General features: G+C 32.9%; 1 protein-coding gene across 5 annotated transcripts in view; it reads right to left on the bottom strand.

The window, feature by feature from the left end:
* Positions 1-17898, bottom strand: part of LOC141450437 (uncharacterized) — a 66683-nt gene that overhangs the window by 39861 nt on the left and 8924 nt on the right. For 4 of the 5 annotated variants that reach the window (XR_012456109.1, XR_012456108.1, XR_012456111.1 and 1 more), the window contains exons 6-12: positions 15974-16138; positions 15752-15878; positions 14662-14743; positions 8014-8762; positions 5156-5289; positions 4471-4642; positions 4157-4369 (exon numbers count right to left, since the gene is read on the bottom strand). Coding sequence is in view for 1 of the 5 variants with exons in the window: in XM_074120887.1 (XP_073976988.1) it covers positions 8025-8762; positions 14662-14743; positions 15752-15878; positions 15974-16138 (1112 nt within the window). In the remaining 4 variants the exon portion in view is untranslated. Of the gene's footprint in view, positions 1-4156; positions 4370-4470; positions 4643-5155; positions 5290-7976; positions 8763-14661; positions 14744-15751; positions 15879-15973; positions 16139-17898 lie in introns of those variants that run through there. The other variant, XM_074120887.1, reaches the window with a different exon arrangement.

Here is a 17898-nt window from a genome sequence, read left to right on the forward strand (position 1 = left end):
TTGTAGCTAGTAGCCACTGCGACCACAAAGATCTATTTTACCTCCCTTGATCTTAAAAACACTGTGATTCTCTAAAGCACGCTCGCTTGTGTAAGTCTAGTTAAGCAATGGTAAGTATGGGATTCCTAAGGCCGCCAAATCTGGAATAATTGCATATCAACATCATCACCCTTGCTTGCTATAATAATTGGTTTGCTGTTGGAATCCTGTTCACAAGGCATTACTACTAAATTTTTAACCATTTTATAATGACAATTTTTTAAGATCAGATTGCCAAAAAATAGAGTTTAAATTATTGTACCTATGTACATACATGCACCCAAAACAAAAACTATATAACATAAACTGGACATTTGAAGCACTTTTTTAAGGATGGAATTTAAAATAAAAACTAATATTCCCAACAATATGGTGGCGACAACGGGTTTAGAAAGACATATATGGATAAACTGGTCGTGGAAACTTATTTGGTTATAGGATTAGACTGCCGCTCCGCTACAGTTCTTGAAACCGGTTATACTCAGAAATATTCTGTGTCTAGTTTATCTAAAACTATACCACAACAATTATATTCTTGATAATTTTTCGTTAAGGATACTTTGTTAACTAACCAGATGTTATTTATTAATTATCAGCTAACAATTGTTACATATTCATTATAAATTTGGAATTATTTTATTAATTTAGCTACTAAGAATGATTATGAATTCTAATTCTTTGGACTTACTGCAATGCTCATAAAAACAAATTCTCACAAATTAAGAGTTCTACAAATATTTGAATATCCGATGAAAGCTGGTTTTCGAAAACCTGTCCTAACTGCTACACCCTTAAAAAGAAAGATAAGACATAAGTAGTTTACATAAGTAGTTAGAAACAAAATCAAACACGAGCTTTAACTGGCAGGATTTTTTTTAAACTTAATTTATAACGGTAGAGTAGTTTGGGACAGATTGTTTATGGGCGAGATGAAGTGTTGGGAAAGTTTGGAATGAAATTTGGTGTAACGGGATTTGGCCTGAACAAAAAGAAAAGGGATTTTGGGGGGGAGTTAGTGTGAATAGTTTGATTGCTAACGTAGAAAGGTGCTGTAACGATGTTGCGTAGTATTTTCGATTGAAGGGATTGGATGCAGTTAAGAGTGCTTAGCTGCATCGTACAAGTCCAGATTGGAATTAGGGTTCTTTAGAGTTTCATTTTGTTCGTTAAGAGTCAATCTGGATCGTTTGATCATTCAGTTAAGTTTATGTCGCTTGAGTTGGATACGGGAAACCTATGAGACATTTGTCGAAGTAGAGTCCAAGATTTCGCGCTATATCTGCCGGAGAGATAGGAATATGGTTCAAATAAATTAAAGGGAATATTTTATAATGGGGTAAAAGTTATGTAGGATGATTTGGCGACCTTTATTCTCCATTTGCGAAACCAGGGTTCGAAGATGAAACTGCTTCAGATAGCATTTACAGGATCTGAATTACGGGATAGAATGGCCGCACCATCGGCAAACTAATAAATTGAAGTGTTGGAATGAAAAAGAAGCTCGGCCATGTACAGGTTATAGAGGCGTGGAGCGAAAATACTCCCATGAGGAGTTTCTACAAGAAGTGGGTAACCAAGAGAGAAGGAAGAACCTTGAATAACTTGAAAGATAGGTAGGATAAGGTATTACATGCCAGGAATTTTAGATCTGAGCTTAGCCAAAAGGCCTTGAGCCACACTTTGTCGAATGCTTGGGAGACATCCAGAAGAACTCCGAGGAAATATTGGTTCAGCTCAAGAGAGGTGGCAATAGTGACTACCTCACGGTGAGCCAGGTGGATAGTAGAATAAGAGTTACGCAATCCGAACTGGTGGTCAGGTATAATGGATGGTGATGATAGGATGTTTTGCAGACAATTTAGGAGCAGCCTCTCAAGCACTTTCCCGAGAATTGGCAGGAGGCTGATGGATGTGCAGGAGTTGGGATTGAGGGAAGAAGAAGGTGGGAAAATGTGTAGTGCTTAGGACGGAAATTATTTATAGCAATATTTCTAAGAGAAATTTCACAATAAATCCTAAATTATTTGCGATAAAATAGAGAAAGCCACCAACCGACAACAAGCTACATGCCATAAAATACTTAGTATTAAGACAATACACTTAGTAGAACAGTGAGCCGATACTATAAATGGTTTTATATTATGGACGATGGACGGGCGATAAAGTGCTGATGTTGGGGTTGTTAGATTGCTGATCACGGCAGCAGATTTGTTCCTTTGTCCCAAATATAGATCTCGCTTTTCTTAAAACAGTGTATGTGCAACCTCGTTATACGTGTATATCTACGATTGTTTTTATTTTAGACGACTACTACTTTCTATTCATCTATTGTTTTTTGAACTAACTTATATAGAACAGTCAGATCGCTGAATCAACTACACACCAAATTTGAAATTTAGATAAATATACCTTAAAAGCACATCTTGGAAAGGTATCTCGGAAAGTGGAGTTCTTATGGTAACTTACTCACTAAATTCACTTTTAAATAAATTTAAAAAACACATACACACATTCTTCTCCGTTTATCTTTTTAGGTAACATAGTTAATTATTGATTGTCTAAAGTTTAGGTTTTAACTGGTTGGACCCAACAAATACTGGTATCAAATTCAAAAACCCTTGAACAGATTAATTCCATTTAAGAAACGGAAGTGCTGTATTAGAGCGATCCTTTCACCTACAAGAACTCGAGACTTCCCTTTTATTTTTAACGCATCGACATGAGTTAGCGCCTACAATAAATTTTCTCTCCTCTTTCCTGATGCCACTTGAGCTGGAATGGCACGTGTAACCCTGAAGCTTCCAATCATTACACCTTTACTTAATTACTTAAATAATAAAAACTTTAGAAACTTAAAATTGATTCTAAATAAAATCCAATATCTTTTTTTTTAATAAATGCCATTCACTTAGAATATATAAAGTAAATAGAATCCATATTTAAAGATTTATTATTCAACAACTAAGAGCCATTCCTTTATTATAGAAAAAAAAGCGTGGGAATTCCCACGTAACTGAGCGGTATTTAAAATGAACAGAAAATCAACAACACATTAAGCCACTCTAAATTTTTGTAAACATTAATCTGTAATTAAGAAATTTTTATCAAACATAAATACAAACATATAGATTAAAACAGATTATTCATTACAAAGATTTCTAAGATACGTAAATAACAATTATTATATGTAATATTCAATTAATGGTAACATGCGCTAAAATTAACTAGGAAATAGTTAAAAGTGCATTACTGCTAGTTAGTTGTATGCTGTATATGGTGTTAATTGCATAAAAAGGTGACCTAAATGCACACACTCCATTCACTTAGTGAAATAAAGTGAACTTTAAAAACAGAATCTAAAATAGAACAGGGCCTTAATTTACCAATACTTTCTTTCTCTAACTTTACCCAATGTAATAGTAATAAATATTTGAAAAAAAAGAGGTTAAGTTCGCGGTGCTGGATAATATAGTTATTTTCTCCGTCATAGCCTGTTTATTTTAATTGTTTTGTCAAGGTTTTGGATTTGAGGATGGATTAAATGAACTGGGATAATGGATAAAAATCCAAAACTGGCCAGAAACAGTAAAAACACGGTACTTCAGATTAAACCAATGATATAATCAAATTTGTTTAAAAATTCCAATTTTTTTTTTTTTTCGAAAGCTGGTTGTCAGTACGCACTGGTGCCAACTCGCTTTTAAAATGATTTCTAATGTTTAAAGAAAGATATTCAGTTAGAAGGTTGAGAAATGTTTCTCATTACTATTGGAGAAGGAAATTTATTGTTAATATATCAAAGGCTAGTTTTTAGCTTGAGTTTAGTTTTCAGAAGAGAAAGTAATGGATGCAGCAGGTAAGGTCACGTTTCGTTTTTTGTCCATCATCGAACGACCACACGTGATCAAATAAGAGGACACGTGGTATTTTCCCTCAATTTTCTTTGAAAGCACCACACTTTTTTTATGTTTAATTTTTATTGGTCATGCCTTTTTTTTGACATTGTTTATATTTAAGAAATAAAGAATTCCAAGCTGATTCTTCCTGTAATTACATTAATGAAAGTATGGCTGTAACAAAACAAACTTTCATAATTTTATTCTAGCTTTATGCTTGCCTTAGGAACAGATGCACCTGGAAATTGATGTACTCTGTCTTGATTTTAGCAAACCCTCTTAAAAGCTCACCAAACCCGCATGTTCATTCATACTTGAATATTGTCCACATTCAGGCGCCTGCATTCCGGGAACGTGTTCTCAGCCGCAAAATATCTTTTAAGTCATTGGAGATTTGGCTTTTAAAACCATTTCTTGAATACGTCAAAGAGATACTTTAAATTGTACATGTTAAAAAAAAAAAATTAGTAATAAAATAAAGAATGAAACTTGGGCCCGGAGAAAGAAGCATCTTCCGGCCTCTGATAGGACTTACTGGAAAACTGCAGGACTCAATGCAGTCTGAAGTTTAAAAAGAAGTTCTATACCACATTCAAAGGAAATGTCTTTGGTCATTGCCCAGTGCTGTGGTTGGATTTGATTGAACAGTTCGCCGTAAAGCTTTAATGGACAACAAATGGATTGGCTGCCCTGATCTTTCTTTGTGCCTAAAATCAACAATCAATTTTAGGACAAGAAATGCCAAGTTTCACAAAGTTGGTTCCATTGCACAAAGAGCATGCATAGGTTAAACGGCTTCATTTTCTGGTATGGCATAGGATTTGATGACTGAAATCTTTAGTAAGAACTTATTGTTATCTTAAAGAACGCACATTCAAAATATCTTAAGGGACAATAGTCCGCAGAGCCAAGATACACTTATAAATCATGTGTGGGAAAACAGATGTACTTCAATTGGTTAAACTTCACAGAACTGTAGAAGAAAAGCTGCTACATTTTCTATTTAATTCTAATAAATATCACATATTTGATTCAAAAATGATTATATAATTTAATTTTGGCTTGCTACCACTTTATCTGTCTCTCCTTTCGATTTCAGGATTTTTAGACTAACGAAGAGGAGAGTAAAAATTATGCTAAATTATTATGCATATTTTTTTTATATACAATATAGAAATAAACAATAACGAACAATATTTGTATAAATTATTTAAACTTACAGGTTTAAGAAGTTGTTGACGCGAAAACGTAAATCCATTATTCTCTTCCATTTGCTTTATACTGAATTAATTCTTCTAGAATTCAAGCTATTTTTCTTCTTTCGCTAATTAAAAAGGTCTTTCTTATTATCTGACTGAAACAAATAAAAGAATTGTATTATTCAAGTTTAAATACGTCTAGACATTAAAAATTCATGACTTATAATTTGAGTCTTCTTTTTTATACCCCAATTCCTTTTTTTGTACTTCTAGTTTAGAAGAGAAGAAATAAAAATGTATTACTGTAATTATATGGTAGCAACATTTCAAAGTCTGGAAGCTGCAGAGGATACTTAAGTAGACGCACACCCAGACTGAGATAACTCTGGATACAGACAATTATGTGAATACCAAGGTTGTTTGAATCCTAATGTATCCATTAGTAAGAAAGCCATTTCAATAGGCTAGCTGACTAAGTATAATACTAATGTATTAAAGCTATTTTCAACCCAATCATGCACTCTGCACGTGTTGCCTACGATTGTCTTCTTACTCCCCATAAGAGGTAGTATACCAATTGTGCAGATTTCCGAATTTGTAGTCAAAGTTTCCGAGGGCTCCTGAGTATATTATGCTAAGGTATAAGGTTAACAAACTCAACAATGGAATAAGTACAAATAAAAGTTTTGATTTATGTGCGATTAAGGGTCCCAAATAGTAAGTTTTTGGTATATTCTAATCAGCCGGATTTAATAAATTATTTAGGAATTTTTTAAAAAATAGACTCAAGTTTTGAATGGGTGTACCTACAGGGAAAAACATCTGTCTACAATTTTCTTCGCAGATGATGATTGCCCAGAATAAAAAGAATCTCGAGCTGATGATTAGAAAATTAAATGAAATTTACAAATTCTAGGGAAAAAAAATTAATTATAGTAAGGTGAAATAAGTGGTAATAAATTGTAAGACGGAAAATTTATAATTGGTGCATTCAGAAAATCAGGAGGGACAGGGTAAGGAATGAAGACGTAAGGAGAGAGAGATGGAACTCCAGGAAACAATGATGGTAAAATTGATGCAGAGAAATCTTGAGTATATAGTATATGGAACCCCTTAGGAGAAGGTGCTCCTTGGGAGATGACCAGAAAAAGTAAGGAAATGGAATCTTTCGAGGAACAGAGGAAGAGGAAGACCGGCAAAGAGATGTAAGGAGGATATCATCGATCAGAATCGGTGGAGGTCTGATGGAAGAAAATAGAGAATTTTGGAGACAAGAGGTACACCTGAGGTTAACCCATAGAAGAAGAATCCGGTTTAATTAAGTAAGTGCTACAGGTTAATTTAAATCCAAGCATACTCTTCTCACAAGTAAATAATTATAAAACATTATCAAAGTCTTCATGGTAAAATTAATACAACCATGAAGTCAAATCCCATCTTCCAGTGATACGGGTTGGGCAGAAATCCCTTGACAGGAATTTCTTCCTTAAGTACACTTTAGACTTTTATCCTTTAATTTTAGGAAGATGAATTGATGATAAAAAAAAAACAAAAATGTTTCTAGGGAAAAGAAACAAAATAAATGAAGCTCAAAAAAATTGAATCCCGGTTTTATGCCAAGCCTGTCTTGTGGAAAGCGCTGTGCAACATATTAATGAACCAGTTGGCTGCATTCCTAACCGGGTGTCAAAGTGACACAACAATAGAAGTGTGCTGTTGATGTGACCTCACTCACAACAATGTACCACACATTGATCTGCATATTAGTCAGAACAATAAAGATGCGGCAACATCGTAATATTATCACGAGACAGACAAACGAATTGTCATCAACCATTTCTATCTTCTATAATTTAATGTAAGTGGAATATTAAGTTATTTTCATCTCTCATTCTTTATATTTTTTACTTTCTCCAAATCCATTTTAAGAAATGAAGAATTGCATCCGTGCGGATTTTCTCCTGGCATCATCAGTTTTCAGGTAATCTGAATTTGGAAAAGGGGTTTTTAAAGATTGATTTGTGTGTGTGTCAGATCTCATTTAGATTTTGAAGTTTGTTGATTTGAAGCAATGTTATCATAGGCACCAGCTGTAAAGGAATTGTCCGTATATCGAGTGAAAAAATTCTTCCAATTAGGCGCTTTGTCCAAATTATTCAAAGAGTATTTTTTATTAAGGGTTTACTCTTTAATTTCAACAGAAAAAAATTAAGATCCCAAAATATGGCCGAACTCTATTTGAAGTTGATCCTCGAGAAGGACGACGCCCAAAAAAGAAACCAGATATAAATAAATTGGGGTAATGGAATACGGTATTGGAAGAACGACGTTTAAAAATGTATGAGAGGTCAATTTTATCTGTCGGAGAGTTTGTACCCAGTGTTTTCGGTGTTTTTCGAGTTATCTTGTGAAGGTGAATATAACTGTCAAACACCACCTGGGCCAAATGGTTGAAATAAAATCTTTAGAAGGGGTAAAAAGTGCAAAAGAAAAATACAAGACCCAATGGTGCTTTGGCAATAAAAATACTAAAAGATTTGAATTTCTAATTGTTGGAAGATGCACCTTATATACTACATTTGACATCCTCAGGCTTTCACCTATTGCCAAATGCTAAACCTAAAGTCATTTGTGGCAGGACAAAGTTTTAAGTCAAATATATTAACAATTAATTAATGGAATCTATTCTTTGGAAGAAATTGACCAAAGGGCGCTGAACTAACAGCGGATTTCTAGAAAAATACATTCATTTTATTAATTAATAACAATTATTCACTGGCATGCAACTGGCTCACAATTTCCAACCAAAATAGAAGTAAAACTAAGAGGAAAAGAAACTAAATTTCAATTGGATAATTTTCATTTTCTGATTGATTTACATTTTTAAAACTTATTCTTCTAATTCACCCGATTCAGGAAGAAAAAACTGAGACGTCACTCCTAAATGCCCAGAAAACTCCGACAAATCTTCTTTTAAAAGTTTTTGTTTTTGACTAACATCTTGCTTTTGCTTGAGCAAATCTGCATCTATTTTTGCTTGTTCTAGTTTTTTTCTTGCCTCAGATTTTAGTTTATCTAAAGTTTTCATAAAATGCCTATCTGGCTTTGTCCAGCCCTTACTATGGGAACTAATTAATGGTTTCCCTTCTTTTTTAGGTTTGACCAACATTTCTGAAGGAGGTAATGGCTCTTTTGAGATTAATCGTTCACTATGCTCTTCTAATCGATATCCCTCATCTAGATGGGTGAAATACATAGGTGGAAGTTCTGCCTCTTTCAGTGGCAATTTCGGAGCAGGCTCAACCATATCAATAAATTCAGTAACCATTGGCTTTTCATGATAAATCTTCACTTTTAATTGGGGATGTTCTTGTAAATTGTAAATCTCTGGTTTTTCTTTTGGTGCTTCTTTTACTAACTGTTCCTCCCAAACAGCTGCAAGGGTCGATATTTTTTTTTCTCTAGGATATTCGTCCTCTCCAAACACATATTCATCCATCATATATTCATCATCTTCACCGATGATCTTCTCTTCTGACTCGCTGGCCAATTGTATTTTCAACTTTAAGGTAGGCGTTGGGGTCGGGGTAGGTTCGGGAGTGACTGTACCATCAGTTTCTCGCAAGCTCTGAAAAAAAAAGAAAAGTGATCACTCAAAGAAAGGAAGGTTTTAATTAAGGGTTTAGTGGACCTAATGCCGCATTTCCAGCACAGTTAACTGCCCTTACATTTTTATTCCCTACAAGCATACTCACAACCACTCTGTCTGAAAGCTAGCTGTGAACTGAGAAGGCTCCGTAAACAAAACACACAAAACTTAACGCGTCAAAAAGGTGCTAAAAAAAAAATCGATGGTATGTTCATCAGAAAAGAAGCTCATATATAATAAACGGAAAGTAGGAGAAAGAACAAACTTGGTATTATTAACTATTACAACCAGAACTTCGCAATTTATAACAATTATAGAGATAACTTTTCGCTACACTTCGGTAAAGAATTCATTAAAATCTAATCAATACGAAAGAAGATATAAACGTTTGAAATTAGCACGAATTTGAATTCTCGAAAATTTAACATTCTATATCTGATTAACTATTTTAACTAGAACATTGCAATTTATGTATGAACAATACGAAGGAAGATATTACGGTTTCAGGAGTTATTATTAGTAAAGGTTGCTGAACCCTTATACTCTTAACTGGGAGAGATGTTTTTAATGAACGCTTATAGTTGCTGCCTTTAAAAAATTCTGAAAAACCATTTTCTTGAGAACTCGTTTTGAATAAAATAGGAAGGTATTTGAACTTAATTAGCAAAATTATAGTGCGAATACAGTACTTCGTCTTAGGAGAAATAAGAAAAAAAATGTGCGATTACAGCACTCCTTAAAAGGCAAAGAGAAATTAAACTTCTAATATTACGATTTCAATACTTCTTTTTAAAGGGCATTGTGGCACTTTAGTGTCAGGTAGGAAAGATTTAACCATTTCTTCGTACTAAATTTTATAAAAATGGGACCTAACGTTATAGAAATTTTCAGCAACTTTTTTCAGATCTGGGTTGTTGCAAAAAAAGTTACAGTTATAAAGGAGGATTTGCTCTATATTATAAAGAAACTTTGGGATTTTTATCTTTTATAGAAAAAAAGTAGAAAGTGGTCAAAGTTGGGTGTTTTTCAACGTTACCCTTTTTCAGGCAATAGTTGACGATCAACCCTTATACAACTGTCCTACCGGACAGTTTTAATAGAAAAGCTTAGATAAACCAATTTATCTGCTACTTAAACATGAGGTTTTTTCAAGATAACTATGAGCTCGAAGGAATGTGAAAGGTTGAAAACCCCTGTAATAGACGATCTTATTTTTTGTATCCTGTTAATGGAGAGTCAAATTTGTGGCTCGAGAATTTCGAGTTTAACGTAAATATCTCGGGCAGTTGTCTTAGATTTTTCCTTTTTTAGTATTTACACGAACATAGCTCTTTACATTTATAACTTTAGCTAATTTAATTTTCTAAGAAAATTCATTTAAGTGCAGTTCTCTGAGAGAAGTAGGCATTTCTGTAATTTTAAGTTAAGGTTTTTGAAAACTCTGTAGAATTAAAAATTTAAATATTACTCAAACTTTCGGAGTTCGAGTGGAAGCTCAGGAAAATTTAACGAGAGAACGTCGTGTGATTGTTCACACAAGATTTTTCCATTCTCTTACTGGTCATGAGAGGAAGTAATGTTATTTTACAAGAAATTATAGAATAAGGTTTCATTGAAAATAGACGCTTTGAAAGTTGAAAGAGATAAAGGCGTGTTTCTACATATATCAGCAGCATCACTGTTATATACATATATACTTCTTCTTTTTTTTGAGACTGGTAGAGTGAGCATTGCAAACAATTAGTTAAACAAATAGTCTCATGAAAGTTGTCATATATTTTTAAATAATTAAATTCCTGGACACGTTCGGTCAGTCTGGCTCTTTTACCCTTTAGTCCATGTTGGATTTACTTTCCCTCCTCTCAACAACAAAGAAAACATTACACCCAACTTAAAAACATAATATATACACATAAAACACATATATATAAAGAAAAACATGATTTGCAAGTGAAATGAAATGAATATCTACCTCTTTCTACCCAATAGTATGAGTGTTCATGTGGTTACGGTGTGTACTTTGTTAAAAATATTTTCCAATACGTAAGGTTATGTAAACTAAGGTGTGTTTTGTGTATATGTCTGCGTTTGGTTTGTTATTTTATTTAACACCTTTTTCATCTTTCAGGCCCACAATGAGAAAGTCACTACGACCTTAGGGTATGTTCTTGCACGTACTAACTTCTTTCATACAAATAGATTTGTTTGTTTTTGTTTTCATTTTCTTACTTGCCCTCCCAGAATAGTTAGCACCTAACTTTAAAATAACTAAAAAACCTTCACTGCCAAAATTACCCCATAATCACTCTAAAAGAGAATAGGCACTAATAACTCATTGGTGTACATTAACAATAAAACTATAAATCTGTAAAGGTTAGCAGACGATTTAATCCTAACAAATAAATCAGATTAAAGAATATTGCCGAACTTGGAGCTTTAAATTAAACCAAAGCAAATCCAAAATTAAGGCCTGTGAAAAAAGAGGTAGCAAGATGATTGGCATTGTTGAGGTGAAAAAAATTGAGGATATAAAAAATTAATAAATATTTAGGCTGCCTTATGTTGCGGAACACTGAGAGACTTCCTGCTTCTATGATTACTTCCCAGTATCTCGATAATCAACAAAATTGTCCAGCGATGTTTTGAACTCTGGTTTGTTGGGGGCGGGTCTTGAAAACCTTTCATCACGAATATGAATCCTAATCATTTGGCTGTTCCACGGATGTTTGGATGATCCAAGACGATGCTGCTCTCCTTTATTATATCAGCCACTGGATGAGCGCACACGTTTAAGCCGAAACATTTGGCAAATAGGAAAGAAAATTGAACTTATAGTATACAATCCCGAAAGTTTACAATCTTCCTTATAATATTGTGAACATCAAAATGAAATTTAATCCTTGAGAATCATCTTCTACTGGATCTAGGTCCGTTCTATAGCAGCATAATAGCAGATTCTGTGAACTGTGTTAAAACTAGAGATTTAGTCATCAAACTCGCTCACAGATGGTGACATAAATGACAAAAAGTTTACAAGACCTCGGGTGATATGTAACGCACACAAGAAAAGTCAGTTCAACGGACCTTGGCAATATGTAAAGCAGGGAACGACATGGTACGCAATATCTGTGCTGCAGTAAACATGTTAATTATTAAAATTATAATATAATATGTGTTTAATGTGGTACCTAAATAAAATATTTATATTACATCCTATTTGGGAGTTTCCGGTTTTTGCGCTGTGCAGACTTCATAGATACACATGCGCTAACACATTCGTAAAAACTAATTTTGTAGAAATCACATGGTAGCTCAAAACCTCTATTTCCGGTGTCAGAACCCAATACTTCCTCTTAGGAGAAATGAGGATGTAAAAATCTATACGCGAATATAGAATTGTTTTTTAAAAATCCAAACGAGACAACGAGGAAGAACTGTTTAAACCGTTGAGTAGCATTTCTTGTTCTACAACTGTAAGCTAACACCTGTCAAATAAACAATTGCACCGCTAACTTCGGTCATTAACACAGGTAGTTCAGTTTTCTCTACTGAACGTACTATAATCAAGATTGGTTCACATGTGTAGAGATATGTGCCAACTCATCTACGTGACTTATCAACGATGGCTGTTGAGCCTTAGGATACTATTCAGTAGTTGGAAATGTCTCTCTCCCATCATGGAAACAAGAATACCTTCTTTAATATCAGGAAGTTGCTTTATTTATATAGTAACAATAATAATAAAAAGAAACAAGATAGAGTTAATTCTCGTATTGTGTTATCTACCATTGGAGAGAACTAGATAAGCTATCTTACTCACCATTGTGAGCAAACAGTATACATTCGTGTATGGAGCAGCGAGGAAGAAGTAAACAGTAATTTTCGCTTATTTAATTTGTGTGTGTGTGAGTTTTAAATAGATTTATTGTTCGTTTATATTTTATGTCTTAGATAAGCTATCCACCAAAGGCAAAAACAACAATATAATAAAATAATCGTAGTTATAATAAAATGGAATGAACATTGGGAAATGCTCGAACACCCAAACAGTTCGTGATCGCTTTTGTTAGGGAATTGCGAAAAAGGTGCAAATAACTCTTTAAGAGCTGAATAGCAATTCTGGCTCCGCAGCGACTAAAAGAAATAAAGTAATAATATAGTACATTACATAAAAGAAATTAAACTAGATAAGCTCTCTTTTCAAAACTGATTAACCTTTACAAATATTTACTTAATTATATAACATACAAATAATGATTGGATTATTAATTTAAACTATTAAATTTTTAAATAATATTAATATTAAGGCGCCGAACGGTTAGAGGCAAGACCTGTAAACTAATGTGTATTTATGGTACTGGGTTCGATTTCCGGTCTGGGCCATGGATTTTATTTAATGGTTAATATAAATATTTAAAAGTAAAGTATGTTTGATAGCCGCCTCCATCCACGACACCTAATTTGGTAATTGGACGCAAAGCCCGCCTGAATAAATCCACTGTACAGTGCGGTTATAATGATATAACTAAACTAATTATCTGGCGTCTTCTTTGAGAAACTGCAGTAAATAATTATACAATTCACTTTTAAATAATGCTATGGTTGTTTTATTTATTAAAGATGGAGGTAAAGAGTTCCAGCATACAGAGCATTGAATTAGGGATCAATTTGTGCAAACAACCATTCTGAACGGAGAAATATAGAATAGTGTAAAATAACTGACCTGGTGTTTTTTAGATCAATTTCTTATTAATGAACATATTAAGTAAATATTACGGGTATTGATTCCTGAAGAGTATGAAGAAGAAGCTTAATAATGGAATATGTCCATCTATAACCTCACATTCAGCCAACGAAGAAGGATAAAATGATAAGTAAGTAGTTAAATCAATTATTCACCAACGAACAGCAATCAAACACCATAGTCTTGTATTCGAGTGCATGCACCTGTTTGAGCAGCATAACTCAATAACATAAAATCGAAAAAAGTTTAAATACGATATTTCTAATCGTTGCCACTACGGTAGCTGGTGAAAAGATCGAAAATCTGCAGGCAAAATCATTTTTTGGATATTTTGGATCAGTTCCAACGATTATCGACAAATTACAATCAAGAAAATGAGCAAATTACCATATATAACGTAATAAGAAATTAAATATGGGAAATTCCAAAATATAAAGAAAATCAGAAGTTTTCTTTAGAAAAATCGATTGATCGTAAGTGCCACCTCCCTGAATAAGTTTTATGGTTATTATGTAATTTTTTTGCACACTGTAGTTTCAAGAAAATTGTATTATATAAATTGCCATATGAGAAAGAAATGAGAGTCTCGCGAGGCGTCTATTTTTAACTTATTTTCGAGGAGAAAGAGGAGGGTTTGCCCCTAAAAACCCCTTTGGGGCCCTACTAATTAGATCTTTGCTGGTATTATTTTCTCTCCGACCACTGAATTATTTACTTTTCAAATTAATGTATTTTCTTCGCTAACTTCTAACAATTATCACAAAAAAAAGTTCTGATAATCACGCAACCAAGATCAATACTTTTAGAATGATTACTTCCTTCTTAAAACTGAATCCAGCACTATTAATATATCAAAAAAAAAAAAATAACGACATCAGTTTTTGATAGATTTGGGCAAAATTTATCATAGCTATTTGATTTTGAGGAAAATAAATCGACTGTTAGAAAACATTCCCTGCTGAAATATTACCAGTCAGCACGGCATGTTATTTACAAATTAATATTTCTTCAATAATTTCTTATCCAGTCATTATATTATTCTTATTTAAGGTAATATAATATGTTCGTTAGAGAAACTTTTTTTTCCAACTGTTAATATAAATCTAATAAAAAATATTGAAAATGAAAACTTACATAAGGAGAATAATCTGTCATTTCTTCCGATGGAGCTGGAACAACTAACATATCTAGCAGTTGCTCATTCAGACTCATTTTCCTGTAATGGAGAAGAAAACTAAGAGAAAATTTTTCTAACAGTTCTTATTTTACAAATATTATTTAACCTAAATCTAATAATAAATTCTGGTATAAAAGTTCAATCAAGATTTGCTGGCTTTGACTACGATTTAATATTTTAGTCTGAATTACCCTTATCTGACTCCTCGTAAGACCAAGCATAATAATCGTGCAGATATTCTGTTCTCAGTTTTTCGGGGAAATATCCATTTTATGGTACTCTTGAGTACGAAAAAGAGCTATTTACAAGTTGTCTCTGCTTGCAAAATGATCTCTTTTTGGGGAATTTTGGGAAACTGTGACATCACAATTCCTTCAATAGAATAATTTTATTGCAATGATAACATTGGACCAACCTTCTTATCAGTACAAGTTATAAGTTTCAAGGAAGTTAAATTATATAAATTACGGAAAGAGAAAGCTGTCAATTATTTTGTTTTTTAATTTAAGACTCGTCAACATCTAAGGCCTTTGGCGCATGGAGCTTTTTCAATGTACTGCTGGCTTCCGGAGAGTGTTCTCTCGTTACAGGTCCATTACCGTTCAGTGAGCTGTAAGAAGCTGCTAGGAAGATAAAAAAAAATCTAAAGACCGGTAGCTGGATTCGAACCCAGGATCTCCGCGTGGAATCTAGTGTACGCTGACCATAATGTTCGTTGTGTAAATACATATTCAGATCCAATTTGTACTTTTATTTTCCTCGGAGTTGCTAAACCGCCCAATAAGTAAATATTAAATCCTGGCGATAATTTTGAATTTTCAGCCAAGTTTTGACTTCATTCTGCTTACTGCATACAATTCAGCATTACTCATTGTAAAGTGTTTCGAGGAAACCGCTTTAAATAATTCTTTTTAATTAGGGATATCAACATTTCTACCTTATTATCTATTTTGGATTTTAAAGCGCTCAATTTTTTCCATCTGAATTTAAAATAATACAAAATGTATAGTACTTTTAGTCTCAAAGAATGTATAAAAAACTGTTTACGCAATTCTTAAGAAGTCATCTTTTCTAATTCGTCTTTCAGATGGTTTGAATATGTTATTACAATCCTTCTTGCATTTTTGTTGCTCACCTAATGGTGGGTATTCAGTAACTCCTAATGTTGTCATGGCTAGAAAAATATTAAAATTAATTTTAATCAAAAAAGGATCTATTTAATTTGACAAATTATAAAAGAACTAACTATAAAAGAAATGCAATAATTACCAACTTTATATTGTTTTGAAGAAATATAGCCTACATTTAGCGGATCAAAGGCGTGGTACATTGAAATTAAATGTCTGTCTTGGAACAAGGTTGGCGCGTTAGAGATTCCCCCGCGGAACATGATACACTCATCCAACAATTCTATGAGAAAGATTGTCACATTATCTGAAATGAATTTAAGAATAGATTATTTATCATTGGCTGGAAATAAATTTAATACAGTTAAAGTTTGGTAAAAACAAACGTTAGAAACCAGGTAACGCCCAAACCATTATCTTGTGTTACTTACGACATATCGATTTCCATGAGTACATAAGCAGAACTAGATGCCTTGGTTCTCACGAGAAATTATGCACTATTAAACTAATACTTCTTGCCCAAATATGTTTAAAATTAATTGATTGAAGAGTTTTTAATGACTTTAAAAAAAAAACTAATTATATATTTATCTATTCCTTATGCTCCTATATGTCGTCTTGTAGAGCATGAGAAATAGTTTAGTTAATAGGTAACATGTATTATACCTATTTTATATACTTCCTTATATAATATGTTCTTGTAAAGCGAGTTAAATGAGAACTACATTTCTTAGTATCTCACACTATCTGTGAGCTTTCAAAACTACAGTATTTATTCTACTCCCCAAATGGAAGCATTATCTGGTAGAATGACCAAAAAAATGACATCTTTCCTTATTTCCTTTTTTTTTTAAAGCAACTAATCGTAAGGAAGATATGAATTAAAAGATAGCGATAATTAAGGCAAAAATGGTAACTTTTATATTAAGGTAATAATTTAAATTATAGTCAATTGAACATGTAACAACTTGCAGGAGGGTGCGATAGAGAATTTCGTTTTTTTTTTTTCATTTTTTAAAAGTTAGTAAGTTAATACAAGTAGTAATGATATGGTAAATAGTTATCAAGAAAATTTCCAAAAATTTTTGAAGCCTATTCTATAAATTTGCAGTTCTGGTTACCAGATTTTATTTAAAATCACGAATTCTTACAATACAACGTTTCTTAATTATTTTATATGCGAAGAAACTAAAATAAATTGTAGTGGCACAGTATAGCGGAGCTTAAAGTATCCATTTTCGAAAAAATCGCAAAAAACTAAATTGGCTAAATTGAAGAGATTTAGGTCAAAACTTAACAGCAAACACAAAAACTAATTTTTACCATTCTGCGACTGAGGAACTTTATTTTTTTTTAAAAAAATCTAAATTCAAATCCCAAAATCGTGGGTTAAAACTTTCTTTTCGAATTCAGAGAATCCTAAATCGGGTGAAAATTCCATAATTATAAAATCTGACCAGAATGCAATACTTCCTCTCACAAGACCAGAAGGAAGTAACAAATTATATTATTCGCTTGGGACAATTTACTAAATAAGATTAGGTTTTTCTTATCGCAACAAAATTATTATTAATATAACATAATGTGGAAGGAATTGCGGTTTTAAAAACTTCCGCAAAGTACACAATAATATAAATAATACTTGTTAGAACATCCGGGAAATGTAGCAATTGTAAGATAATGATGTTTATAAAAATATCAATTAGGTGTATATAAAATAAACAATGTGTTCTGTAAATTTAAGCAATATAATTGACTTTAGTTTGTCACTATTATTATTCGTCAGTGGAGAGGGAAACCCTACGCTATTCAAAGCCACTCTGTGCATTCAGCAACCTCCCGCCATCGAAACAAATCAGAGTAGTACATCAAGTCTAGAATGAAAATCCTCTACCAGGAGTGTCACAGCTGTCTGAACAAATCGAGCAACAACCTTTACAAAAAACAGTCTAAGCTTTGCTCTGTTGACCTTCCCAATGCGACCAGAATCCTAAACCTAGCCATAGCACTATAGCGGAAACCCTATATAAATGTGTAAAACGGCATCCCTACAGTTGATTCGGGACC

This window comes from Rhodnius prolixus, unplaced genomic scaffold (genome assembly GCF_049639745.1).
Source record: "Rhodnius prolixus isolate KJV_2025 unplaced genomic scaffold, Rpr scaffold_2, whole genome shotgun sequence".
NCBI classification, from domain to species: domain Eukaryota; kingdom Metazoa; phylum Arthropoda; class Insecta; order Hemiptera; family Reduviidae; genus Rhodnius; species Rhodnius prolixus.